The sequence below is a fragment of the Leptosomus discolor genome, chromosome 8, assembly GCF_034619465.1.
Source record: "Leptosomus discolor isolate bLepDis1 chromosome 8, bLepDis1.hap2, whole genome shotgun sequence".
Taxonomy (NCBI): domain Eukaryota; kingdom Metazoa; phylum Chordata; class Aves; order Leptosomiformes; family Leptosomidae; genus Leptosomus; species Leptosomus discolor.
Window position 1 is genome coordinate 60,132,245 of NC_141398.1, and position 27,577 is coordinate 60,159,821.

Genomic DNA, 27,577 nt, shown 5'->3' on the forward strand with positions numbered 1-27,577 from the left:
TTACTCCTTCTCCCGTGTCCACTTGATCATGGTCTCGGGGGAGCGGTAGAGGAAGATGAGCTTGGCGTAGAGCTCCTCCTCCAGCTCCAGCTCGCCCGTCTCCCGCACCAGGAAGATGTCCTGGCACAGCTTGAGGATGCGGTCCACGCAGGGCAGCTCCTCGAACATGATGGAGTGCGAGATCTCGCTGAAGAAACCCCGCACGAACTTCCCGATCACCAGCACGATGGAGACGTACAGCCCCATGATCCTGCGAGGGGAGGGCGGGGGAGCCATCCTCTATCCCACTCCGAGCTTCGCACCCCTTTTGGGGCGCAGCCAGGTGGTTCCCCACCACCACCCCCACCCCATGCATCCCCCCCCGCAACCACGTACCCGTAGCCAGCCAAGAAGCCCAGGCTGGGGGGGCTGACTTTATCGTTGAAGATGACCATGGGGAGGATGTTGCCGTCGCGGGGGGGGGCTTCTTTCAGCCGCACCACCCACCACTCCAAGAAGCTGTCACCCCCTCGGCCGCCACCCGCGCGCTCCCGTTTCAGCTGCACCTCCACGTCCAGGTAGCTGTCCTCCCCATCTGCCAGGGGAGGGGGTGGCAGCGTCAGGGGGCACAGCACGGCTGCTGCTGCGCCCCCAACACCCTTTTTTTTTCGGGACACACACACACACACACACAAAGGACATGGTGGGACCCACCTGGCAGCAGCTGCTTGACTGGGTTGGCTTCAGGGCCGTTGGGCGCCCGGATGTATTTGGGGAAGAGTTTGGGCACTTGCCTGCAAGAGAGCGGGGTGAGCAGGGTGGAGGGGCACCATCGCGACGAGCAGGAAGGGGAAGTTGCAGGGAGGGGGATGGGGGTCTAGCTCCCTGTCCCCTCCCTGGGGACACTCACACTGGGGTGTCACGGGTGCCCTGGAGCAACTGGGCCAGCTCCATGCGTTGGGGCGCGCCGGGCTGCAGGTCGGTGGTGTGCTTGTCGAAAGTGTGCTCCACCGTCCCCCCCTTGCCCAGGTCCCTGAGGGGGAGGGGGGGGGGGAGCAAAGCGGGCAGCAGAGGCTGAGCAAGGTGATGGGGGGGGTGGGGTGCAGGCAGGGTTGTGTCCCCCCCCCTCCCCACGGTGCCAGCGGTACCTCTGGAAGGTCCAGGTGAGGCGGAGGGTGATGTCGGAGGAGCCGTTCTGCAGCTCCCGGCGCATCTGCTCCCGGCTCGGGGGGCTGATGCTCCAGAGCGAGCCCGAGCTGCCCTCGATGCGAGCCGTCACGATGTCCTCGTAGCCGTACAGCGTGATGAACTGCATGGCCACCTGGCACCGGGGGCACGGGGCACCTCAGCACAACCCCCCCCCCCCAAAGCACAACCTCCCCCCTCTCACCCTGGGGCACCCCCAGCTTTGCCAGCGCATCCCGATGGGATGGAGCAGGGTCAGAGGGAGGTTTGGGACAGGGAGGGGGGTGTGTGTGTGTGTATGATTTACCGGTTGCCTCTCAAACTGGTTGGTGAGGGCTTCGTAGTCCTGGGGGGTGAAGGGCTGGATGGATTGCTGCTGGGCGCTCATGGTGAACAGCGGCTGGGAGGAAGGCGGGTGGCAGGGTGCCATCAGCCGGGCAGGGGACCCCGACATCCAGGCTGGGCACCCCCACCCCCGCCCCAACCCCTGCATCCTTACCTCGTACCCCCCCAGCTTGAGGGTGACGGTGACGTCGATGGGGTGGTTCACAACGCCCACCACGGAGCGCACCAGCGACATGAAGAGCAGCGGGAACCAGATGATGGCCACGAGGAAGAGGATGATGAGCCCCCCCATGCCGTACTTCACGATCTTCTTCTTCTTCTGCCCCTTGGGCTGCGGGTATTTCTGGGAGGCGGGGGGGGGGGGGAGACAGCATGTGGGGCCAGGCAGGCTTGGGGGGGGGAGACCCCAACCAACAAGGGGCTTACTGGGGGGCCCTTCCCAGCGCGGCGGGGCCTCACCTTCTCTGTCTCGCGGCTGCACTTGATGATGAAGATGTTGGCGTAGATGTCCTCCACGCACATCCAGTTGGAGAGGGACAGCGTGGTGTCCGTCCAGACCCAGTCCATGACGGCCCGCAGCTCCACCAGGAAGGGCACGAGGCGAAACCTGGGGGGGGACACACGTGGAGAGGAAGGTGGTACGGCACCATCTGGGCACCTGGGGGTCCACGTGGCCGCGTGCCGTACCCCTGGAAGAGGAAGAGGTTGAGGTGGTTGTATTTCTTGGTGAGGAAGTTGCCCAGGATGCGGGTGGGGTAGCCGCAGCAGATCTGGTAGGCTGACAGCGCGAAGTAGATGCACTTCACAAAGTACCACAGCTGGGCCACCGTGTTGAGGCTGAACAACCTGCGGGAGGGAGGTGTCACCCCTCTGGTCACCACCCCGACCAGGCTGGGCTGCCACATGGGCTCGGGGACATGAAGGTGCCACCCTAAGACCACGCTGTGCCGGTGGGGATGCTCAGTACCTTTCGGTGACAGCCGGCAGGATGAAGAACATCCAGAGGTGGATGCTGAAGACGAGGATGACCTGGAAGATGAGTTTGCCCAGCACCGTCTTGCGGAGGTAGAGCGCGCGGTCGATGACCATGGTGGTGAACTGGATGAGCAGCATGACCAGGAAGGCCTCCGGCACTTGGTCATCCGACAGCGAGGAGGTGATGTCGGCAGCCGCCGAGTGTTTCTGGGGAGGCAGGAGACGTCAGGATACGGCCCGGCCTGACCCCGCGGTGGGAACCAGCCAGTCAGTGCCCGGCGGGAACGTCCTGCTCACCCCGAAGGCCCAGAAGCCGAAGATGATGATGATGAAGTCGACCACGTCAGCCAGGAACATGAAGGCGTAGACGTCGGTGGCCGCCCGGTGCTGGGTGTGCAGGATGTCCCGGAAGAACCCGCGCACCGGCCGGTACATGTTCTGCGCCCTGGAGGGGACAAGGGACAGAGAGGACAGAGGGGACGGGTCACTGAGGGCTGCACCTCGCGCCCCCCCACCCCAACCAGTGCCACGGCGCACTCACATGGCGAGGAAGAAGAGCTTGACCCGCAGCCCAAACGCCTTCAGCTTCTTCTGAGCGTGGCTCTGTTTTGCCTCTTCCTCCTCCTCCTCTTCCTCCTCCTCCTCCTCCTCCCCATCCCCTGCAAGTGAGGCACGGCATGGGTGACAGCCAGGGTCCTGCAGGGCCACAACCCAGCACCCCTCCGCCCCGGGGGACGCCAGCCTTGCCCCTCACTGGGGTGTCAGGGATGGGAACCGCTGCTCACCTTCCTCCGGAGCCACCTCCGGCGGCTTCTTCCCCCGCCGCCTCTTCCTCCTGAAGCGGAGCTGCGTCGCCCCAGTCCCCTCTTCCTGCCCCACGGCATCGCCCTCCAGCTCCGGCCCCACGGCTGCACCCGGTGCCCCCGGCTCTGCCAGCACCTCCATCCCTTCCTCACCCGCCGCCAGTGGCGGGGATGCTGCTTCTCCCCGCCTCTCCTCCTCTTCCTCGTCCTCCGCCCGCTCCACCTCTGCTTTCTTCTTGGGGAAGGGGTCCTCCTCGTGGTCCCACAGCCCGTAGGACTGGGGAGGGCGGTGGTCAGGGGGTTCCTGATGCCCCCCAGCCCCACAAACCTCACCCCCCATCTCACAGCATCGGCTCCCGTTGCAGCCCAGGGCCCCAACCAGCAACGGGTGCCTTGGGTGGAAACCAAGGCGAGAGCCACCAAGCACCCACTGGGTGCTCTCCAGAGCCCCCCCATCATCCCCAGGAGCAACTCCAGCGTCCCAGGGATGCCCACCCAGGCGATGCCCGCGGCAGTGCCCGCACCCCGGGGCTCACCAGTAGCAGGGAGCGATGGAAGAAGAGGGCCAGGAGCTGGACGAGGTCATATTTGATGTAGCGGTCGGTCTTCTCCAAGCCCAGGATGCGGGGTGGGAAGAAGGGCTTGCCCTCGTTGCGCACCAGCATGGCATAGCCATTCCAGGGGAAGAACCCAAACTGGAAGAGGTATTTCACCACCACCATCACCTGCAGGGGGGGATGCTGGGGTCAGCGGGTGGCGGCCAGCCAGGGGCCAGGGGGCATCGTCCCCTCCCTGGCCACCCCCTGTCCACCTCGGTGAAGATGATGGCGGTCATCCAGAAGCGCTTGCTGGGCCGGGGGATGGAGAGCATGGCCCAGAGGAAGACGAGGATGGGCAGGAAGAGGGAGATGACGGAGGCGGTGACCATGTTGTTGAGGATGATGATGAAGTAGCAGAGCAGCTCGGAGTGGGCGGCCACGCAGCGGTACCCGGCCAGCAGCAGCTTCAGGAACCGGTTGTGGGACCGATAAAACTGCTCCGACTCTTCCAACTCGGGGAAGTACAGGCGCCTGCGGGGTGCAAGGCGGGGGGTGAGCCACCCCTGCTGCCCCCCAACCCCAGCCCCACCGTCCCCACGACCCCTTACCTGCTCAGGAGGAGCTCGCTGGCCGTCCGGCTCCGGTTCTGGGGGAGGGCCAGGAGCTCCCGGGACCCCGCCACATCCTCTTGGGACCCCCACGTTGCCATCTGCTCCTGGCTGCCGGTGGGCAGCGGGCATCCCTCTGGGGCGGGGGTGGCTCGTTGGTGCCCACTGGGGATGGCATGGGGACAGAGGTGAGCCCCCCTGCCCACCCGCCCCTGCCCGCGGCGCCACCAGCTGCCCCCCTCGGGGGGCGGGGGGGGGGGGGGGGTATCTATGCACCTGCCTGGAAGTGATGGTGTTTTGGGGGTCTGCACCCCCAGCCCCTCGTGGGCTCGGCTCCTCGGGGGGCTCCTCCGGTGGCGGCAGGTAGAGCTCATCCAGGACCCCGCGGTGCACGTCCTCTCCCTGCAGCGGGCAGCGGGTCAGGGCCACCGTGGCGCTGCCACCCACTCCGGTGCCCCAGTATCACCGTGTGTGTGTGTGTGTGTGTCCCCCACCAACCTCCCCCCCCGGGGCTCACCGTGGCCAGCCGGCGCGTGAGGACGTATCTCTCGAGGCACAGGACGGTGGACATGTCGGCGTGCTCCTGGGTGCAGGCGTCCAGCCACTGCGTCAGCCCGTCCACCATGGCCCGGCACAGCACCCACAGGAACCGCAGGGTGTTCAGCGCCCGCTGCACCACGTTGCCCCGCTCTGCCGGGGTGAGGAGAGATACCGGGGGGGGGGGGGTGGGGGGTGGGGAGTCACTTCACACCCCCTCAACCCCCGCCCCAGCACCCCCCTTGCACTGCGGTCCTGCCGCCCACCTACCAGAGCCTTCTTCCTCCTCTTCTTCCTGGCCTTCGGCCTCTTCAGGCACCTCCAACTCCTCTTCCCTCCCTCTGCTGTCTCCTGCAAGGGTCAGATCCCCCCCCGCCCCGCCCCGGGAAGGGGTAGCAGCGGCTCAGCGGGGTATGGACATCGCTCCGGCCCCTGTTGGGGCTTCCCCTTCCCCCCCCCCCCCCCCCCTCCAGCTTAAAAACCAGTGTGGCCACCAGAGCTGCAGGGCTTGTGCCCAACCCCATCGTAGCCATCAGAGAATCCACCCCCCCCCCCCCCAAGCCAGGAACCCCGCTGAGGCGATGCCCCCTTGCAGGATGCCGACCGCTGCCAGCGGGCGCAGGGCAGGGCCGCGTCCCCTCCCAGCCCCCCCCCCCCCCCAGCCCCATTTTGGGGTGACCCAGACCCACCTGCAGCGACCTCGGCACCAGGTGGCTCCGGCTGCTCCTGCTGCCGCAGCGCCGTCCTGGTGTTGGTCACCCAGGCCTGGTAGGCGAGCTGGCAGGGGGACCGGGGCCGTCAGCACCCCGTGGGCACTGCCAGCCCCCCCCCTCCCCCCAAAAGCTCCCCCCCCTCCAGCCATGCTCACCTGGAAGGCGCTCTGCCTGCCTGGCCGTGGCTCCTCCGGCACCGCTGCCTCCTCCTCCTCCTCGCTGTCCGACTCGAAGAGGAAGTATTCCCCTGAATGCAGCACTGCCAGGGCGGCACGGGGTGTCACGGCACAGCCGGTGCCATGGCTGGCTCCTCTGCCATCTCCCCAGGGCTCTCTGCCCGGCATGGGGCTGCCAGCACCGTGCCAAAGACACCCGTGGGGATCCCCGTTGGGGACAAAGACTCAACTCCCACGTCCCCAAAGTGGGGCCCCTCCGGTTTGGAGATGACTTGGTGCCGGTAACCCCAAACTCAGCCCGGCACCCTCCCCAGTCCAACACCCCGTTAGTGCCGGGAAGCGGAGAAGCCCCAGTTAGTGCCCTGCGGCCGAGCACGGGGGGACAGGGGACATGCAGGACGTCACCTTGCCGAAAGCACCGTCGCCACCGCTCCCCGCGGGTGTTAGCGGTCCCCGGCGGAGGGACCTCGCCGAGGGGCTGCGCCCCGTTATGGCCCCGTGCCGGGGCAGTACCTGCGGCGTGGTCTAACCATGGCCGCCACCACCGCTCCCTCTGCCGGGAAGGGTCCGCCGGGCCGCCGGGCGCTGTGAAACGGCAGATGGGGTTGGGGGGGGGGGGGTGGGGGGCTGAGAACGGCCACGCTCGGTGCACCCACCGCCGGCACAGGGGCGAGCCGGGGGGGGGGGGGGGGGGGCAGGAGAAAGGGGGTTCACCGCAACGATCCGTGGGGGTTCCACCGGGACGGGCGTCGGCGATGGGTCGTGGTCACCCTGCTGTACCCGGAGAGGAATGGGGGGGAGGGGATGGGAGGGGATGGGAGGGACCCCCCTGCTGGCTCTCACCTGGCCTGGCCTCATCCTGCCCCTCGCCGGTGCTGCCGGGCAGCCGCTCCTGGTGGTACTTCTCCTGCTTGGCTCGGATCCGCTCCATCCTGCCAGGCAGAGGCTGCTGCAGAGCCCGCTCCCCCAACCCCCCCGCCTCCCCCCCCCCAAACCCCCAGGGGCATCCCCATTCCTCCCATCCATACAGGAGTGCCCCAAGGTGCTGGTGGCTGCACGGGGGTGTCCCAAGTGGCCCCCCTCCCCAAAACCCACTCACTGCCGCTTCAGCTGGGCCAGCGACTTCTTCTCGGCTTGCCGGTGGGAGCGCATGCTCTTCAGGACGCTGGCCTTGAACAGCGCGACGCCCCTGCGGGGACAGCGGGAGGGTGAGGGCTGCACCCACACCTTGACACCCATGGGGACCCCTCCAGGACCCCAACCCCCACCTGGAGGCCTGCAAGGCAGAGGCCTGGAGGTCCAGCATGACGTGCAAGAAGTAGTAGCTGAGGAAAACGCGGCGCTGGAGGAGGAGGAAGAAGAAGCAGATGCTGTCCCAGATGATGCCCGCCTCCTCCACGGGCAGCGAGCAGTCCTGGTCCTTGCCCATCTCCTTGGCTGGCAGGCAGAGGTGAAGGCAAGTCAGGCAGCAGCCCAAATTGGCATCCCCCCAGCCCCACCAGCTCAGGTAGGGCAGCCCCCCGGCCTTCCAGGCCAGTAACTTACGGTCGTAGTAGCCCTTGACGGTGCAGACCAGGCTGAAGAGCTGGATGACCCAGCAGAAGTTGCTCTGCATCTGCTGCACGAAGACGCAGGAGAGGAGCTGCGAGGAGAGAGGGCAGAGCACGGGGTTTGCTTTGGTGGGGGGGGGACGGGGAGAGGGGGGTCAGCCCTCCCCAGAGGATGCTCAGGGTGGTGGGTGGCCCCGAGGAGCAGCCCAGGGGTCGTTGCACGGCCGAGAGCTCTCACCGACAGCATGTTTTTGGAGATGATGACGGTGATGTTGTAGAGGATGAGGCAGTCCCAGAGGACCAGGCGAGCCCGGGCTGGCTTGCGCAGCATGGCCGTGCCGAAGAGGAGGAGGTAGAAGCAGGCCAGCAGGTAGCCGAGGCCGAAGAGGCTGATGCGGGTGGCCCCGGTGATGAAGACCACCACCAGGACTAACCAGAAGAGGTAGCGGAAGACCACCACCTTCGCCATGTCCAGGTACGACCTGTGAGATGGGGTGCTCAGAGCAGGGTGCCCATCCCCTCCCAGCACCCACGCTTGGCACCACCCGGGTTTGGGGTGCAGCGAGGTGCTACCCCACACCCCAGCACGGTCCCAGTCCCTACATCAGCCCTATCTTGGGGGGGAAAAAGTGCCTTGTCCCAGTCTACGGGGTCCCAGTGCCCGTGAGGGTCCTGCACCACCACCAGGGGTGTCCCGGACCACTGCACCTCCTTCCAGTACAGCCTCAGGGTGCTGCTGTCCCAGTCTGGGGGTACCACCCTAGCGGCAGGGGGTCCTGTTCCACCCATGGCGGGGGGGTTCCTGCCCCAGCATTGCAGCGGGGAGGGCTTCCCTGGCCCAAAGGGACCACTGGTGGGGTCCAACCCCCACCCTAGAGGATCCCAGCCCAGCAGTTCCCACTACCTGGGGGTCCCATCCTGTCTATACCCCAAGGGGTCCCATCCCAGTGCAGGGGTTCCCACGGTGGTGAAGGGGGGGGTCCCATCCCAGTGGGGGGGTTCCCATGGTGGTGAGGGGGGGGGTCCCATCCCAGTGACGGGGTTCCCATGGTGGTGAGGGGGGGGGTCCCATCCCAGTGGAGGGGTTCCCATGGTGGTGAGGGGGGGTCCCATCCTAGTGGGGGGGTTCCCATGGTGGTGAAGGGGAGCATCCCATCCCAGTGGGGGGGTTCCCATGATGGTGAAGGGGGGGTCCCATCTCAGTGGGGGGGGTCCCATAGTGGTGAAGGGGGGTCCCATCCCAGTGGGGGGGTTCCCATGGTGGTGAGGGGGGTGTGTCTCATCCCAGTGGGGGGGTTCCCATGGTGGTGAAGGGGAGCGTCCCATCCCAGTGGGGGGGTTCCCATGGTGGTGAGGGGGGAGGTCCCATCCCAGTGGGGGGGTTCCCATGGTGGTGAAGGGGAGCGTCCCATCCCAGTGGGGGAGTTCCCACAGTGGTGAGGGGGGGGTCCCATCCCAGGGAAGGCTCCGAGCCCACAGGGCAGGGGGAGGGGTCCCACCCCCACGGCCCCAGACGCCCCAGCCCCGGGTGGCGGTGCCGTGCCACGTGGCGGTGGCGGGTGCCCACCGGCAGTGGATGAAGTTGGGGGTGGGGTTGCGGGGGTCCCGCGCCAGGTCGAGCCGGTCGGTGTTCTCGCCGGCCGCCCGCAGCCACTCCTCGGTGCGCTCGGCCTCGAACACCCGCCACTGCTGGGCCGCGCACAGCAGCAGCACGAAGTCGTCTGCGGGCACGTGGCGCTGATATACCGCCGATATACCACACCCCGAGAGGGGGCGTGGCACCCACAAGCCCCTCCCCCAAGGAGGGAGGCGGGGCACCCCAGGCCACTCCTCCCCTGGGATGTGGGTTTCACTCTGCTTCCCTCAAAGGGGGGCGTGTGTGTGGTTCTCCCCTGGCCCCTCCTCCTGTGGGGGTGTGGCTTTAACCAAGCTCCTCCCCTCAAGGGTGTGGCCCTCTCCAGGCCCCTCCTTCTCCCAAAAGGAGGTGGGACTTCAGCCATGCTCCTCCCAAGGGGGAGGGGCAGGGCTTTTCTACAGCTCCTCCTCCAAAAGGGGGTGGGCACTTATCAAGCTCCACCCCAAGGGGGCGGGGATATCACAGCTCCTCCCACTCCTCCTGCCTCCCCGCCCACCTCTCCTCTGCTCACTTTCCTGGGTGCAGGATGGGACCCACCATGGCTGGGGGTGCCCCAGGGGCAGGGGGGTGTCAGGGGCTGGATTAGGGGCCAGGGCACCCCACGGGCTGGGGAGCTGCCATGGGCTGGGGCACCCCAGGGGCAGGGGGGGTGCTAAGGGCTGGATTAGGGGTCAGGGCACCCCAGGGGCTGGGGGGCTGCCACGGGCTGGGGCACCCCAGGGGCAGGGGGGGTGCTAAGGGCTGGATTAGGGGTCAGGGCACCCCAGGGGCTGGGGGGCTGCCACGGGCTGGGGCACCCCAGGGGCAGGGGGGGTGCTAAGGGCTGGATTAGGGGTCAGGGCACCCCAGGGGCAGAGGGGTGCCAGGGGCTGCGGGGGGCGGGGGGGATACTCACTGATAAGGTTGGTGGATTTGGGGGCTACGAAGAAATCCGGCAGGTAGAGCCACTTGATGAGCGCCGAGTTGATGGGAAGAGCCCGGCTCCAGCGCCACGGATAGTCTGGGGAGGGGGGGGGGGCGGTGGGCACGCTTGATGCCAGCCCCCCCCCCCCAAGCCTCCCAGCCCCTTACAGGCAGCCTGCCCAGACATGGACCTCCACGACCCACGCCAAGGATGGGCACCCCCTCCTCTGCCCCTGCCCCCCTTACCCACGCAGAGGGCGGGCGGCATGCCCACGCACAGCAGGTACTGGTAGAGGAGGAAGAGGACGAGGAAGAGGCAGTACTTGGGCCAGAGGCGGGCGATGGCCGCTCGCCGGCGCCGCGTCAGGATGACGACCAGCCAGCAGCCGTGCAGGATCACCATGAAGTTCATCCGCTGCCCGATCACGTTCACCGTCATCAGGAAGCAGATCTAAGGCGGGCAGGGGGAGGCAGAGGCTCAGCCCCGGGGTGCTGCGAGCAGTGGGACCCCCCCACCCCCCTCAACTCTCAGCCACCTCCAAGCCAAACTTGTAGTAGAAGTAGTTGAGGAAATATTTGGCACAGCTGCCGAGGCCGCGGTCGAGGTGCTCGCGGGAGATGTCCTCGAAGATGGTCTCGGTGACGGGGGCCACCAGCTGGTGCTGCTTGCGGTAGTACTCCTGGCGCCGGTACACCACCGCCTCGAACACCAGCAGCAGCAGCACCAGGAGGTGGTTCTGGGAAGAAGAGGGATGCTCAGAACCACGGCACGCCGGCCGAGCATCCCACCCCCCCACCCCCCCCCCGCAACGTGGTCCCCACGGACGGGGTATCGCCGTGCCCACCTGGATGTAGCCCAGGTTGGGGTAGCCCTTGCGGATGCCGAACCAGTTGGCAGGGTCCACGGGCCCGCGGTACAGCGTGGAGTTGCCCAGTTCCTCCGGGCTCAGGTTGGTGCTGTTGAGCTGGGGCTGCAAAGGGGAGCCCCGCTGGGCGTCAGCACCCCCTCGCCCCTGCTGCTGGACCCCACCTCCAGCCAGGGAACCCTCCCTGGGTCACCACAAGCACCCCAAGAACCAGGCATCCCCCCTCCCCGGTGTGGGTGCCCGGGCACCTGGGTGCAGTTGCTGGAGTACTCGCTGGGGTCGACGATCTTGAGCTGGTAGAGCATCTTGCAGACGATGATGATGCAGGTCCAGACGGTGGAGAGGCAGGAGGCCATGTGGCGGAAGCGGCAGTAGGGCATGGCGAAGGCCCACAGCAGCACCAGCAAGAAGTTCATCAGCGATACCTGGGGCAGAGGCCGGGTCAGCACGCCGGGGTGTCCGGCTGAGCCCCCCCACCCTGGTGTCCCGGGGCTGGTACCTCCTGTAGGGCCACCCAGATGGTGTAGAGAGCCACCAGCTTGAGGATGTGGAGCTCCAGCAAGCGCCCCACGAAGACCTGCCCACGGGTCAGCATGTCCGAGAAGGTCCAGCCCAGCACGATCAGGCGCTCCAGCACCAGCCCCCATTTGGTGGGCCCTGCAGGGACACGGTCTGTCACGGACACCCCAACCCATCCCTATATCATCCCACACCTGGAGGATACCCCAATCCATCCCTGCACCCCGCCCCCAGCCCCTTTCCAGCTTGGAGGATGCCCCAACCCACACCCATACCCTCCAACACTTGAAAAACACCCCAAATCCTTTCCACTCCCTTCCTGGCCTGGAAGATTCTCCAGTCCATCCCTGCATCCCCCAACCCCATCCTGGCTTAAAGGACACTCCAAATCCATCCTCAATACCCTCCCACACTCGGAGGACACCCCAAATCCATCCCCCTACCCTCCCAGTCCCTTTCTGGCTCCTAGAATGCTCCAATCCATCCCTGCATCTCCAACCCCATCCTGGCTTGAAGGACATCCCAAATCCATCCTCATACCCTCCCAGACCTGAAGGATGCCCCAAATCCATCTCCCTACCCTCCCAGTCCCTTCTTGGCTCATAGAACACCCCAAATCCATCCTTGTACCCTCCCAGACTTGGAGAGCACCCCAATCCCTCCCTGCACCCACCCAGCCCATTCCTGGCTTGGAGGATGCCCCAACCCATCCCCTCCCACACTCGGAGGACACCCCAAATCCATCTCCCTACCCTCCCAGTCCCTTTCTGGCTCAGGATGCTCCACTCTGTCCCTACATCCCCCAACCCCATCCTGGCTCATAGAACACCCCAAATCCATCCTCATACCCTCCCAGACTTGGAGAGCACCCCAATCCCTCCCTGCACCCGCCCAGCCCATTCCTGGCTTGGAGGATGCCCCAACCCATCCCCTCCCACACTCGGAGGACACCCCAAATCCATCCCCCTACCCTCCCAGTCCCTTTCTGGCTCCTAGAATGCTCCAATCCATCCCTGCATCTCCAACCCCATCCTGGCTTGAAGGACATCCCAAATCCATCCTCATACCCTCCCAGACCTGAAGGATGCCCCAAATCCATCTCCCTACCCTCCCAGTCCCTTCTTGGCTCATAGAACACCCCAAATCCATCCTTGTACCCTCCCAGACTTGGAGAGCACCCCAATCCCTCCCTGCACCCACCCAGCCCATTCCTGGCTTGGAGGATGCCCCAACCCATCCCCTCCCACACTCGGAGGACACCCCAAATCCATCTCCCTACCCTCCCAGTCCCTTTCTGGCTCAGGATGCTCCACTCTGTCCCTACATCCCCCAACCCCATCCTGGCTCATAGAACACCCCAAATCCATCCTCATACCCTCCCAGACTTGGAGAGCACCCCAATCCCTCCCTGCACCCGCCCAGCCCATTCCTGGCTTGGAGGATGCCCCAACCCATCCCCTCCCACACTCGGAGGACACCCCAAATCCATCCCCCTACCCTCCCAGTCCCTTTCTGGCTCCTAGAATGCTCCAATCCATCCCTGCATCTCCAACCCCATCCTGGCTTGAAGGACATCCCAAATCCATCCTCATACCCTCCCAGACCTGAAGGATGCCCCAAATCCATCTCCCTACCCTCCCAGTCCCTTCTTGGCTCATAGAACACCCCAAATCCATCCTTGTACCCTCCCAGACTTGGAGAGCACCCCAATCCCTCCCTGCACCCACCCAGCCCATTCCTGGCTTGGAGGATGCCCCAACCCATCCCCTCCCACACTCGGAGGACACCCCAAATCCATCTCCCTACCCTCCCAGTCCCTTTCTGGCTCAGAGGATGCTCCACTCTGTCCCTACATCCCCCAACCCCATCCTGGCTCATAGAACACCCCAAATCCATCCTCGTACCCTCCCAGACTTGGAGGACACCCCAAATCCACCTCCTTACCCTCCCAGTCCCTACCCCAAATCCATCCTTGTACCCTCCCAGACTCGGAGAGCACCCCAGTCCCTCCCTGCACCCGCCCAGCCCATTCCTGGCTTGGAGGATGCCCCAACCCATCCCCTCCCACACTCGGAGGACACCCCAAATCCATCTCCCTACCCCCCCAGCCCCTTCCTGGCTTGGAGGACATCTCATCCCACCCCGTCCCTGCCCAGTACCCTGCGACACGGTGTCGGCGTCGCCCGTCCCGGCGTTCTCGGCAGCAGCCGCATCTCGCAGCAGCCGGCTCCCGTGCAGCTCCTCAGGCCTGCGGGGAGGAGGGCTCAGCGCAGGGATGGGGGACTCGGGGGGGGGCAGGGGTGGCTCACCCCAGCGCAGGCCCCTACCTGGGGATGTGGCAGGGCGGCGGAGTGGCGGCGGGGACGTGCTCCAGGTCGGTGATGCGCATGAAGGGACGGTGGAAGTAGTGGAGCTGGAGGATGCAGGCCAGGAGGAAGAAGCCCGGGATGAGGGTGCTGGAGAAGAGCTCGGAGACGCTGAACTGCTCCAGGCCAAGGTCGCCCAACCTGGGCAGGGAGAGGAGGATCAACACGGGGCCGCATCCCTCCCGCCCTGCACGGCCGCCGCGCCGACCCCGACTCCCCTCCCCGTGCCTCAGTTTCCCCCCCCCCCCCCCCGCCGGTGCAACGCATCCCTTGGCCGCGCCCGAGTGCCACGGCGGGGCCGGTGGGGGGGGGGACACACACTCACTGCTCATCGGTGAGGCCCGTCAGGTTCCTCCAGTACGTGGGGAAGTCCTCGAACTGGAAGGTGTAGACGGCGATGAGCACCAGCATGGTGTACGCCACCACCAGCCACCAGAAGCCCTTCAGCACCTTGCGCCACAGGCTGTAGTACACCTGCGGGGACAGGGACATCAGCGGGGCCACACTGGGGACGGGGAGGGGTCCCTGGCTGCCCCTTCCCTTACCTGGAAGAGGGTGAGGCAGAGGAGGAAGAGGAGCATGTAGACGATCTTGTAGACGACGAGGCGCCCGGCGAAGCTCACCACGATGAACATGCCGGCGCAGACGCAGATCCAGTATTTGGCGTAAAAATCTCGCACCAGGGCCCCCAGCGCCTTCAAGATGTCCCGCTGCCGGCTGGGCTCTGCAAAGGCAGCGAGGGGGCTGCAGGCAGCCCGGTGGGGGGCACGTGTGTGCGCCCACCCCCGGGGTGCTCCCATCCCAGGGGATGCTCAGCCCGGGGTCCCAGCGGGTGGGTGACACCGGGAGCGCTTACCTGTATCCGAGACGGTCACCTCCAGGAGCGGGGTGGCTGGGCACCTCCTCGTTAGCACCTTCTCCTTAACGAACTGCCGCAGCAGCAGCCAGAAGGTCAAGGTGAGCAGGAGCTGCGGGGACGAGGCGGTGAGCGGGGCCAGCCGGGCGCCAGCGGGGACAGCGATGGGGACGCCGGGCTTACCTTGGCCCCCAGGTCCAAGCAGGGATATTTGGGGTGCACCAGCCCCAACTGCTCGAGGCTCATGAAGCCGACGCGGGTGGGCAGCTCGGGGGCCAGATCCATGCCCCAGATGTACTGCAGGGTGCAGAGGGCGAAGCCGTAGAGGAGGAGGAAGGGCGAGCAGAGCATGGCGAAGTGATGCCGGCTCCGCACCGTCCAGATGAGGCAAGCCCAGAGCAGCAAGACGAAGGTCAACCAGCTGTGGTAGGTGATGCTCCACACCTAGGGGGGGGAGCCAGGACGCGGTCATTCACCCGGGCTCAGCCCAGGAGGTGTGTGTCCCCCCCCGCCGTGTCCCCCCAACCTCCCCCCCCCCAGCCCCTTACCATCATGGCGATGAGGGCGCAGACGTAGCTCTGCTTCATGACGACGTGGCCCAGGGCGTGCAGGGGCAGCCGCTCCGCCGGACGCCTCCTGCCTGCTCCATGGGGAGGTGGGGGGGGGGGGATTGTGAGGTGCCCCCCCCCCGCCTCCCCCACAAGCCACAGGCAAGATTTGGGGAGGGGGAAGCGGTGGGGCTGGCCTTACCCGGCTGCGGCAAGTTGCCCATGACGTGGACGGTGCAGTTCTCGGCGCCGCTGCCTGGCTGCCCCGTGCTGGGGGACAGCATGGGCTGGGGGGGGCACAGAGGGCTCAGAGCCCACCCCGGCACCCCCAGAACACCCCCTACCCATTCCTCCCCGCATCTCAGGCATCGCTTGGGGGGCACAGCCCCCCCCCCCCCCCCCAAGACTCACCTTGGTGTCCTCAGCCACGCCATCGGTGTCCTTGGGCCAGCTCTCCAGCTCCACCAGCTCCCTGGCCGGGCACCTCGCTGGTGGCCGCGCTGGTGCCGTGGTTCTCTGCGAGGGGCAGGCGCCAGCTCAGGGGGAGCAGGCTCACGCCCCATCCCCCTGCCAAAGCCCCCCCCTCCAGCTGTGGGCACCCCACTGCCCCCCCCCCCCCCCCACCGAGCACCGCCGGTGCCAGGGCTGGGGCAGAGCAGCGGGGCAGGCTGGGCGTTGGCATAGGGTCCAGCTCAGCCCCGCAGCCCCTCACCCTGGCGTCCAGCCGGCGCAGCTTCACCAGGGTGGCCACGGTGTAGTAGAGCAGGAGCAAGATGCCGGGGTTGGCGTAGACAGGCCAGGGGTGGCTGGTGTTGAGCACCAGAGCGTTGGGCCGGGAGCAGTTGCGGTAGAGGACGATGTCCTTGAAGCCAAACACCCTGTGGGGACGGAGCGGGTGGCATTAACCCCCCCAACGGGGACCCCCCCCACAAGCCAGGGTCCCCTCCCAGTGCTGGCCCAGCACATGGCTTCACCGGGCAGCCTCCAGCCACCCTCCCCAGGGACCCACCACAGCTCCAGCAGGATGGAGACCAAGCGGGGTGCCGGGGACGCGGGGAACAGCTCTCTCCCCCGGGGGACTCACCGTGCCCAGAGGGTGGGGGGTGGGAAGACCCCCTGGATGAAGGGCACCTGGTAGGCATAGAGGCAGAGGAGGTGGCCGGCAGCATAGACGCCGACGAGGATGCAGAGGGTGTCGAAGGCCAGGCGGCTGGCGGGGAGGTGGCAGGCCCACCACGTGCACAGCCCCACGAAGAGCAGGTAGTAGACGCTGGAGGAGGCGGAGGGCAGGGTGATCCCTGGGGAGCAGCGCCCCACGGGCGGTCAGTGTGTGGCCAAGCGGTCCCTGGAGGAGCATCCCGCCCTGCACCCAGCATCCCCCCACTGGACTGAGCATCCCCTCCTGGATCGAGCATCCCCTCCTGGATCGAGCATCCCCTCCTGGATTGAGCATCCTCTCCTGGATTGAGCATCCCCCCTCTGGATCGAGCATCCCTCTCCTGGATCGAGCATCCCCCCTCTGGATCGAGCATCCCTCCCTGGACTGAGCATCGCCCCCTGCACTGAGCATCCCTACCCTGGACCGAGCATCCCCTGAGCATCCCCCCCCAGCTGAGCATCCCCCCTGGATCGAGCATCACCCCTCTGGATTGAGCATCCCATGAGCATCCCCCCCTCTGCACTGAGCATCCCCGCCCCGGACTGAGCATCCCCTGAGCATCCCCCCCCTGGACCGAGCATCCCCTGAGCATCCCCCGAGCATCCCCCCCCCACTGAGCATCCCTCCCTGGATCGAGCATCACCCCTCTGGATTGAGCATCCCCTGAGCATCCCTCCTGGACTGAGCATCTCCTCCTGGATCAAGCATCCCTCCTGGACTGAGCATCCCCTGAGCATCCCCCCTGGACTGAGCATCCCCTGAGCATCCCCCCCTGGACTGAGAATCCCACCCCTGGACCGAGCATCCCCACCACTGGACTGAGCATCCCCTGAGCATCCCTCCCTGGACTGAGCATCCCCTCCGGCACCATGGCCACCAAGACCCCTCCCCAGCTCACTGCATGCCCCCCCCCCCCGCCCCGTACGCACCAGCCAAGGCCAGCAGCACGATGGCCAGACCCTTCCCGGCTGCCCAGAGCAGCCAGTGAGCCGTCACCCGCAGCCTCGCGCTGAGTGGCGTGTCCCCATCGGCCGTGCCACTGTGCCGCTCCACGTCCTCCTCTTCCCCCTGCCAGGAGACCACGGTGTGAGCCCCACGGCTTTTCCCCGGGCAGCTGCCCAGCTCCAGGCTGCTCCTGCCCGTGCCTCAGTTTCCCCACTGGAGGGAGAACACGGGGGGACGGCCGGGGCACCCTGCCCGGCGCTGTGCGGGCTCCGAGCCCGGCACCTGGCCGTGTTTATCTCCTTAACCGCTTGGAAAGCGCCTCCGAAAAGGCGGCTGTTTTTCTTGGCGCTGGCGCCCGGGTTCCCAGCACTGAGCTTTTTTCCAGGCTGCCTCCCGCGCTGGCCCCGCGCTCACGGCAAAGGCATTCGCATCGGCCGGCGCTCCGGTTACAGCCTGGCCACAGCCGGAGTCGGGCAGGCGAGCACCCGCAGTCCAGACCAGCGGGGAGCACCCCAAAACGGGGCTGTGCTGAGCCCCGAGGGGTGTCTGCTGGGGGCGAGGGTACCATGGGCTTGCGGTTGTGTCCGCCTGGGTGACGCCGGTGCCACGAGCACAGCGTCCTGGTGCTCCGCTGGCACTGGCAGGCAGGGCTGGCATGGCATGGCACGGCACGGCACGGCACAGCACCCAGCCAGCGAGCTCAAGCTGGGTGCCAGCATCCCACCGTCGCCCACGCCGAGCGGTGCCGTGGGGCCAGGCTGTTTGCCGGGATCCCTACGGCAACGCGGGCACAAACACGGGCACTCCTCCGCGCCTGAGTCACCCTGGGCAACCCTCCACCGCTTCCCACTCAACTGGGCCACCAAACCTGCCCCCACCCGTGTCCCCGGTCACCGGGGATGTCCCCATGCCGAGTCCCCCGTGTGCCAGACTGCCCTCCCCGGGGATGGAACTGGGACAGGGGACTGGGGACCGGCCACCTTGTGCCCTGGGGAGGTTGGCAGGGGCTGGGTGGGACGTGGCGGGTGGGACGCTGCCGATGGCACCGGGGGTGGGGCTCTCACCCGCTCAAGGGGCTCCAGGGACTCGGGTCGCCGGGCGCGGGCGGCAGCACCGGCCTTGGGGACAAGGCGGCGGCACAGGCACAGGCAGAGGGACGAGACCAGCAGGATGCCGACGTCGGGCGCCACGAGACGCACCGAGTTGGGGATGTCGCTCAAGTCCAGCCTGGGGAGGGGGAAAGAGGGCAGAGGAGGGCTTGGGGGTGCCCCCCCCACCCCGACTCCCACCACCCCCCCCAGCCCCACACTGTCAGGGTGCCCTTACCTGGTGACCCCGATGTGCCGGGTGAGGACTTCCCAGGTGCTGCCTGCGGGGAAGCAGGGAGGTGCTGAGCTGGGCAGAGCCCAGGCGGGCAGGCTGCGAGCCCACCCGGAGCGGGCGGCTTCCCCGTGGGGTGACCGTCCCACCCCCACGGGGACCCACGATGGGGTCTGCGCCCGGCGCAGCGGCCACTGAGCGGGCACCCTGCCACGGCACAGCACGTCCCAGCACCCAGGAGGAGGGGATCCCCGCACCCCCATGTCATCAGCTTGGGGATCCAGCCCCCGGGCACTGCAGGGAGGGCGGGAAGCCTGTGGGGAGCGTTGGTGTGGGAAGGCGAGGGCAGGCAGGGGCACCCCGCTGGCAGGCTGCCCTGGCACCCCGTACTCACAGCTGGGCCCCAGCAGCTGGTCCAGGACGGGCAGCGTGTAGAGGCATATTTGGAAAACGAAGTGGGCGAGGAGGAAGAGGATGCTGGTCCCCAGCAGAGCTTTGAGGAGGCGGCTGGTGTGACCTGCGAGACACGGGCACCCCATTACCCACCGCTCCAGGTGACCCCAGGTTGCGCCAGCATCCCCAGTGGAGACCCAGCACCCCCCCCCCCCCCCGCCCCCAGGAAGAGCGGGGAAGGGGTGCAGCGTGGCTGTGCCCAGAGATGCCAGGGGTCCGCCCCAGGGACATGGTCCCACCAGGACCTCACACGTCCCACCGTGCACCCGGCCCAGCCTACGAGCATCCTTTCTGCTGCGTTACTGGGGAAACTGAGGCACGGGGCAACGCAGGGAGACCACATTCCCTCCCCTTGCCCTTGCAGCACCCTCTGACCCAACTGGTACCAGGTGCTTCCCAGCCCCACTGCACTGGGACCAGCATCAGGATGCAGCTCGCCATCCCCAGTGGAACATCCTGGGGGTGGAGGAGGGGGCTGGGGGGGGGTGCCAGGGGATCCCCCACACCACGAGCCCCGTCAGCCCTTCCACCAGCTGCAGCCGTGCCCCCATCCCACCCGGCTCCCCGGGCGGTGCGCCCATTTTCCTGGCCACGGGGCAGGCAGCGAGCCCACCGCAGCTGCACACCAGCCCGGGGAAGGGGGGGGGGGAACGGACGGACGGACGGACACGGCCGTGGGCCAAAAACTCTCCCTCCGCTTGTTTTTTTTTTTCCTGTAAATCCCTGCAAAAGCTCTCAGTAGCACCCGGGCTCCGGGGCTGTGCGAGCCCATGAAATATTCAGAGGAGCTTTTAGCTGCGGCCGTGCCAGGCGCTGCCGGCTTGTGTTACAGCGCGGCTCACCCTGGCACAGAGGGCAGGGAGACGGCAGGGCTACGGTGCCCACTGCGGGGGGGGGGGACACACACACGTCCCATGCACCCACCATGGGTGCTGCAACCCCTGCACCCCCCCCTCCATGCATGCCCCCCGTGGGGGACATGCCCGGGGCAAGGCGGAGGGGCCGCTCGTGGTACATCCCCTGCCCACCCCGAGGGGCACAGCCCGGCCCTGAGGGTTTGGGTTTTTTTGGTTAATCAGGCTGGGGCTCAAAACTGGCCAGTTTGGAGCTGGAGGTCTATTAATAGCCCCGGCCGGGCTATAATTAACAGAGCGAGGCTGCCACGCGGAGCCACGCTGCCCGCCCGGGGGGAAACCGCAGGGGAAGGAGGGCAGGTACCTGCCGGAGAGTAGCCAGGCTGCCTGGTTGCCCTGGGCTAGAGCTGCCTGCGTGCTGACCCACCCCGCTGCCCACCGTCCCCACATCCCAGGCGGAGCCCCTTACCTCCGGCGGAGCCCTGGGTGGGCCCTGGGAACCAGGGCAGGAGCAGCAGGAAGAGCAGGTACACCAGGGAGAGGACGTTGAAGCGGAAAAGGCAGGCTGGGGGCAGAGGGAAGGGCAGGGTTAGTGCCAGGGGTGCGGCGTGAGGAGGGTGCTGCACCCCCCCACACACCCCCTGGGGATCCCCAAGGATGGCACCCTGACCTGTGCGGCGAGGGACACCAAGCAGAAGGTGAAGGACGCCCCAAAATGATGGGTAGCCCCAGACTTTCCCCCAGCAATGCCAGCGGGAAGAGGGGGACACAGGCAGGAGCCTGGGTCAGTCCTGGTGACCCCCACAAGTGGCATGGGGAAGGGGGGGACACGACACACGACACACCACACACCCCAGAGGTCCCAGACACGTGGGGTGATGGGGAAGACGAGAGCCACGAGCAAAATCTGCTGCATTTCCACAGCGTCGCTGCAAGACCACACCGAGGTTTGCAGGGACCCCCGCCGCTGGGCTGGGACCCCCACCCCTGGCCACCCTGGGGCTGGCACAGCCCCCTCACCTGCACCCAGCCCTGCTCCGGGCACACCACCAGCTCACCACCTTCCCCCTCGCTTATTTTTAGACCTAAATTACAGCTTATTTGCAGGCGTGAAAACCCTCGGAGGAGCCGGGCAGGGAGCAGGGCTGAGCCAGCGCCCCGCGGAGCTGCTGCCACTATCGGGGACATCCCAGGGCAGCTGCCACCGCGGCTGGGGACGCAGCGTTCCCGTCGCCAGGCGAGGGGTGACAGGCACGGCCACATGCACCGGGGCGAGCTGGCATCGGCCCTGCGGCTGCCCAGCCACGAGGCCACGGCGATGGGCACGGCCGCTGCGAAACACCCACCAAACCAGTGCTCGGCTTCGCTTTTTTAACTGTGCCCCCGCTCCAGGCAGCCCCAGGGCACCCCTCCATCCCCTCCCCTGCCACCCACAGGTATGTCTCCCCGCACACCCCCCCCACCCCCGGCCCAGCAGGCTGGCGGGACCCCACTCTGGGGAGGGGGCACCCCTCTGGAGCAGCCCAAGGAGGGGACGGCTGCAGGGGACCGAAGTTGGGGACCCCAGCTCTGCGTGGCCAGGGCAGGGATGCGCTCCCCTTGGCATCCCGGCTTGGGAAGGGGGTGAGGCAGAGGGGGCCGAGCCCCTGTGGGGCTGGGGGGGGGTGAGGGGGGGGGTGCAGGCTGGGTGCCAGGGGACGTGCTTGGCCCCACCAGCCCAGCACGGCCCTTCCTGTGTTTACGAGGCTTCAATGGGACGGCACATCCTGGGGCGAGTGGCTGGAGGGGGGGGGGACACGCGGTGCAGCCCCCCCATGAACAGCCTGGCACCCCTGGGGATGGCGGGGGGATCCTCAGAGGGTGCGGGGGTGGTGGGAGGGGAGGCCCCCCGGAATGCACCCAGCAACCTGGGACACGTCCCACGCAGCACCCATGGGAGCTAAAGCCAGTCCCTGGGCCCACAGCAGGGTCCCCAGCTGCCTCCCTCCCTTGGGGAGCACAAGCAGGACCCCAGCGTGGGGGGGGGGGGGGGGGGGGGGGGCACAGGGAGCCCCAGGGTGGGGGTCTGGGACCACCATCCTACCCGTCGCCTCTCCGCGGTGACCCCAGGACGCGTCCCCTCGCCGCACGCCCGCCGCTGCCGAGGGCCGTTGGCTTCGTTTCGGCAAACCATGATCTCATGGAGCAAATATTCCCCATCCCGCGCCAGCGCCGAGAGGAGCCTTCCTGGCGCGGGGGCGAGTCACTGCTCCGGCTTTCGGGGGAGCCAGCCAGGCCCCCCCCCCCCCCCCCCCAACGGCCACCGGTACCCCCACATCCTGGCACCAACCCCACAGCCCACCCTTGCGCCAGGGCAGGGTCCTTTGGGTGCTTGGGGCAACCCCCGTCCCGTCCCAGCTGAGGTCACCCTGTGGGGACTGGTGACATGGAGGGGGTCTGGCTGCGACGGAGCTCCGCTGGCACCGCCCGGGGTCTGCCAGCGAGCTGCGGGGAGGATGGGGGTTGTGGGCACCGTGGGGAGACCCACGGGCACCGCAGGGCACGCACGTGCTGCAGGGACCACCCGTGCCCCGAGCGACAGGGTGACCCCGGTATTTTATGCCACCAGCAACCAGCCCCCCGGGACTGGTGGGACATTACTCCTGGGCAGGGGACAGAACAGAGCAGGCATCGCGTGGTGGCAGCGGCCCGGGGTTGCCCGTGGCACCGGGAAGGGCTGGCAAGCAGCTGCCTGCAAATGCACAGCCCCCTGCTGCACCCTAGGGCCGAGCCAGCACCCATGGGACCCTCCAGCTGGTGGCTCCCCCCTCCCAGGGGCTCAAGGCATCACCCCGAAAGGGTTGGTCAGCCTCCACCGCAGCCCCGGCTTCGACTGGCTTTTAAGAGCTCCAGGATGAAAACGGGGCGAAAAAATGATGCTCCGGGGAGCAGCCCCCCGGCACGGTGCAGCCCGGTTTTGGAGCACCCACGGTGCCCAGCTTTGCACCCGTGCCTCCCTGCACCGAGGCGTGCCACGCCAGCCACGTGTGGCTGCTCCGTCCTGCACCGTCGGAGGAAACCAGTTCCCCACTGTGCTGACAGCGGGGAAAGCACCAGCACGGGGAGAAAAACCAGTTTGGCCTGTGGGGAGAGCAGCCCCGCGGCGAAACCCTCCCTCCTGCACCCATGGAGGAGCCAAGCGGGTGGGTGGGTGCAGCGCCGTGGCACCCACCGTCCCCATCACCCATGAGGCGCTGGGTGGTGCCACAGGGCAGGATCGGGCCCGCCCTGAGCATTTCCCCAGTGCCCCCAGCAAGGTTATCGTGGCTCTGCACCCCAAAACCCCCCTTCCCCAGCTCCGTGACCCCTGGGGAGTCGCGAGCAGCCGGCCCAGCTCCCACGCCGCCGGGGAGTTCACCGCCACCGCAGCCGGTGCTTGAAATATTAACGACGTTAATGTGCCGGGAGGAGGGTAAATCGGAGCTGGGCGAGATGTGCCGGGTTTCCTTCACGCCGGCCTTGACTCTCCCCTTGAGATCTCCCCGTGGGAGGGGAGAAGGGGTCACTGGGAACCCCAGGGGAAGGCAGGGACCCCATGGCGAGGGTGGAGGTAGCCGAGGAGAGCCGGCACCGGGGTCTCTCCCACGGCAATCAGGCCGGGGAAGCGTGGGAAGGGCGGCTGCGGGAGCGGGTTGGGGGCTAGTGCAGCCCCCTCCATGCCAACCAGGCACCATCCCGTGCCCAGCCAGCTCCTGGGGATGGAGCCATACCCAGCTGCACGGGGAAAGGGGGGCTCCCCAGACCCTGGCCCCACACACCACCCGCCCTGTGCCCGCGCACAGCCCATGCACCGACTGGCACCGCGGGGACCTGCTCGGGATGAACTAGAAGAGCGCTCTCACTCCCTGCCTGCCCTGCTCTTTTCCAACAGCCAGGCTCTGGCAGCTCTGCCAAGCTGCTTCCCCGCAGCCGGGTCCTGCCTCCCAGCTAACTGGCCCCAACTGGGGTCCCTGGAGCTGGGGGGGACACTCAGACGGGGTCCCCAGGGTGTCACTTTGCACCCAGGATCTTGCTCTCCGCACCCGCCGGCTGCAAACCACAGGTAGGGTAATGAACCCCGGCCACGGCGGCTCTCCCCACGGGATGTGTCCCCCCCATCCCAAAACCCAGGCAGCCCCAAAGCAGCGAGCCCCGCTGGGAGAGCCAGCTGCCGGCCCACTCCCAGCCCCAGCCCTGGCTCTGGGAAGAGGGAGCAGCCCCACCGGTTCACCCGCCGTATCCTGTTTTTGTGGAAAGTTAATCCCACTCCTGCCAGCGCCGAGGCAGCAGCCGGTCCCGCTCCCCGGGGATGCCCCGGGAGTTGCCCCGGGAGGGCACCGGGCCGGGTGCCAGCGGGTGCCACGGCCGCCGGCCTGGGAAAGCCCAGCAGAGCTCGTGCAACGGGACAGGGAACGCAGCAGCTTTGGCGACGGGTGCTCGCTGCCACCCCAGTGCCTGGGGACACCGGCACCCACACCCCTCGGGGCTGCAGCCCCCACGCCGGGCACACGCCGGGGTGGCACAGCCCATGCCAAGGGGCCGGAGCAGCCCTCGGGGTCCCCAGAGCCGCGGGCTCAGCACCGGGGTGCCCCCGCACGTCTCCTGTCCCACAGGGACCCACGTTCCCATCGCACGGGGACGTTCTCGGGTCCATCCATTCCCCCACGCGTAGCTTGGGGTCGGGGCTGTCCAAACACCCCACCCCCCCACCCCCGCCCAGCCCCGACGGGCACCCCAAGACTCTGCAGTGACCGGGGTGCGGAGGCGGCCAAGGGTTAAACCCAGCGGTGCCCACGCTTTGCAGACCACCGGAGCCACGAAGCCCACGCAAACCCAGCCCGTGGCTCAGCGTGGGGACCCGCTGTCACCCCTGGGGAGCCCACCCCCCAGCGTCACCCACCTCCATGGGGCCCTGCGGGGGGCTTTGCCAAAGGCTCAGGCCCTGGGGAGATGGGGACCCCAGCGCGGGCAGTGTCCGGGCAGGCTGCAGGCAGCCTCCCATCCCCCTGGGCGCCTGGGGAGGAAACAGCACTTATTGCTCTTGGAGGCCGCAGTGGCTTTTTCTTTTTTTTTGGGGGGTTATTTTTTCTTTTTTCTTTTTTTTTTTTTTTTTTTCTCCCTCCTCTTTTTTATTTCCCTTCATTTTATAAAAAGCACCTGACCGCAGGAGGCAGCTGGCTGCAGCCCACACGGTCACCAGCACCCAGCCGGGCACCGGCCCCCTGCGGCACACCAGAGCCAGCCGGGACCCCCAAAGGACCCCCAACACCCTGTCACCTCCTGGCCAGGCAGGGGGGGGCTCAGGCAGGAGAGGGGCCGTGTCCTCACCTCACCCCAGGTTGCCGTCGTGTCCCCCCCAGGTTGCCGTCGTGTCCCCCCTACCCCGGTCAGGGCGCAGAGCTGCCTGGTCCCCCCACGGGTGGGCTGTGCACCGGCGGGAGGGCACGGCAGGCTGTGCCCCCCGCCCAGCTCCACGCACCCCAGCTTCCCCACCAGGCAGGATAGAGCCGAGGAGGGTTCTCCCTGCGCCGGGTGGGGGTACGTGCGCCCGTGGCACGGCTGGCAGCCGCCCCGTGGGGGTCCGCGCCCGTGCCAGTCCATGGGAAGAGAGGGCTACCCCAAACCCAGCTCCTGCACCTCCACCCGCCCCGAGCTGGCCGGGAGCCGCAAGCAAACATCCTCCGGACGTTTGGGAAGAGCCTAATTGCCGGGGAAGGAAGGTTGTGCTCCGGGGTTCTTCCTCTCGCCCCCACCTCCCAGCTGCAGCAGGACGAACCACAACCCCGCCGTGCCTCAGTTTCCCCTTCGGTGTGGGCGTGAGGCTCCAGGCGTCCCCCGGAGTCACCCACGGGGCTATTTTGAGAAGCAACCGCAGCGGAAGGGAGCTGCTCACCCAGGACAGCCCCCACCCAAGCAGGGCCCCACATTTAAACAAGCCACCTATAAGCTCACCGGGGTGGGAACACCAACGCCACCGGCACCACCAGCCACGGGAGACGGCGGGTCCCCGCCACAACACCCCGTACCGGAGCGGGGCGAGCGGGTAAACAAGCCTGACACGATTTGGGGCCAAATCGGCCTCATTGGAGCACGAGGGCCGGCCGCACCCAGAGGCCCACGTGTCGCCCCACGCACCCATGGGATGCACCCAGGAGCTGCCGGCAGGGTGGGAGGCCTTGTGCAAGTGGCGCCCCGGCCACCTTCCTCCCCTCCCAGCCCCGCTCGTAGGCAGGGTTATGGGTTATAATTAACCTCCTCACATCCTGCGATGGACTGAGTCACTCCTCGAGCAAACCCGGAGCAAAAGAAAAAAAAAAAAAAAACCAAAACAGCTTTTTTTCAACAGCCACCGACTTCCTCCGCCAGTGAGGCTCGCCCCACGCCACCCCAACCCTGCTCCCCAAAACCGCAGCTGGGAGAAGGGGCTGCTCGGCTGGACGTGGCTCCGGTTGGGTGCGCGTGCGTCTCTCTTTGGGTGACGCTCCCCCAAAAGTCACGCCAGCGCTCGAAGACCACCCGGTACCGGGGTCGGGGAAGCCCAGCGGCCGTGGCCAGAGCCTGCCCGTTCGCCGGGCACAAGGAACCCGTTGAACAATCCCTGTTTACGGAGAGGTTTTTCCCTCCGTCAAGGTAAACGGCGAGTCCCCGAAAAGGCTCCGGGGTTCAATGAGCCAATTCTTGTTCTGCTCGTCCCAGGACACGGGGATTTTCCAGGCCGGTAGCCAGCCAGTTGCCTTGGTGGGTGGCGCATCTGCCTTCAAAGGCCAGCGTTGCTTAAAAACGGGCTGGGGAAGAGCTGGGGAGCCACAGCCCTGCAGGGGGCTGCTGCAGCCCGACGTGGGTGCCCCCCCCACCCCGCTCCCCGCCGCAGCACCCGGTGCACGGAGCCAGGATGGGTGCCAGCTGCCCCCACACACCCCCAACACCCCCCCTAGAGCATCGCTGGCAACCGCTGTCCCAGCACCCTCCTCACCCCCCCAACTTTGGGTGACACAGCGGGGGCCAAACCGCGACGGTTTTGGCCCCAACCGTCCCCCGGTGCGGGGTTGGGGGGGACGGACGGACGGACGGACCGGACGGACACACGGACGCACACCCAGCCGCGACAAGTTGCAGCGTTTCCCGAGCGTGGGCTCGATCCCGGAGATGGGGGGGACACCCCCCCCCCCCCCGTACAGGGGGTCCCCCCGTGGGGCTGGGGACCCCACTGTGCGCTCCCCCCCCCCCCCCCTCCCCCCCGGGGGCCGGCAGCGGCTCGTCGCGGCGTGGGGAAGCACCGCGCCGCGGCTCCCGCGTGGGGAGGGGACGGACCCAGAGCACCCCAACATACACCCCCCCACCCCCCCGCCCCCCCCAAAAAAAACCCAACCCCCGCACTCACCGGCGAGCAGGGCGAGCGGCAGCAGCAGCCAGTACAGCCCGGCGCCCAGCGCCCGCCGCTCCATCCCGTCAGGCGGCGGCCCCGGCGGGGGACCGGCCCATGCCCCGCCGAGCCGAGCCGAGCCGAGCCGTTCCGCCCCGCCGGGGCTGGGCAGGCCCCGCTGGCCGGTCCCGGAGCGCAGCTGAACCGACGCGTTTCTCTCTCTCTCTTTTTTTTTTTTTTTTTTTTTTTTCCCCTTCCCCCCCCCCCCCAAATTCCCCCCACCCCCCCCCCCGCCCCTTCTTTCCAACTCCGCTCCCGCCGGCTTTATAAGCGGCGCCGCCCGCCCCCCCTAGGCGGGCTG

At 67.5% G+C, this 27,577-nt stretch overlaps 1 protein-coding gene across 1 annotated transcript; it reads right to left on the reverse strand.

The window, feature by feature from the left end:
• Positions 1-27,298, reverse strand: PIEZO1 (piezo type mechanosensitive ion channel component 1 (Er blood group)). Its single transcript, XM_086468981.1, has 51 exons — positions 27,235-27,298; positions 20,305-20,400; positions 18,923-19,045; positions 18,535-18,577; positions 18,273-18,435; positions 17,193-17,331; positions 16,189-16,402; positions 15,817-15,982; positions 15,516-15,620; positions 15,325-15,391; positions 15,105-15,199; positions 14,740-15,000; positions 14,557-14,668; positions 14,246-14,424; positions 14,026-14,174; positions 13,662-13,841; positions 13,494-13,582; positions 11,315-11,472; positions 11,064-11,240; positions 10,795-10,920; positions 10,486-10,686; positions 10,196-10,400; positions 9,942-10,046; positions 8,978-9,131; positions 7,649-7,892; positions 7,406-7,502; positions 7,129-7,297; positions 6,960-7,049; positions 6,704-6,792; positions 6,374-6,445; positions 5,840-5,943; positions 5,657-5,748; positions 5,242-5,312; positions 4,952-5,124; positions 4,711-4,836; positions 4,435-4,511; positions 4,099-4,357; positions 3,824-4,012; positions 3,270-3,564; positions 3,026-3,143; positions 2,782-2,929; positions 2,477-2,691; positions 2,197-2,355; positions 1,969-2,116; positions 1,664-1,852; positions 1,472-1,564; positions 1,128-1,300; positions 890-1,012; positions 694-773; positions 376-574; positions 1-250 (listed from the first exon to the last, which is right to left on the reverse strand). Exons 1-51 carry the CDS (start codon positions 27,296-27,298, stop codon positions 1-3), a joined length of 7,413 nt encoding a protein of 2,470 aa, XP_086325107.1.
• Positions 27,299-27,577: the final 279 nt, after the last annotated feature.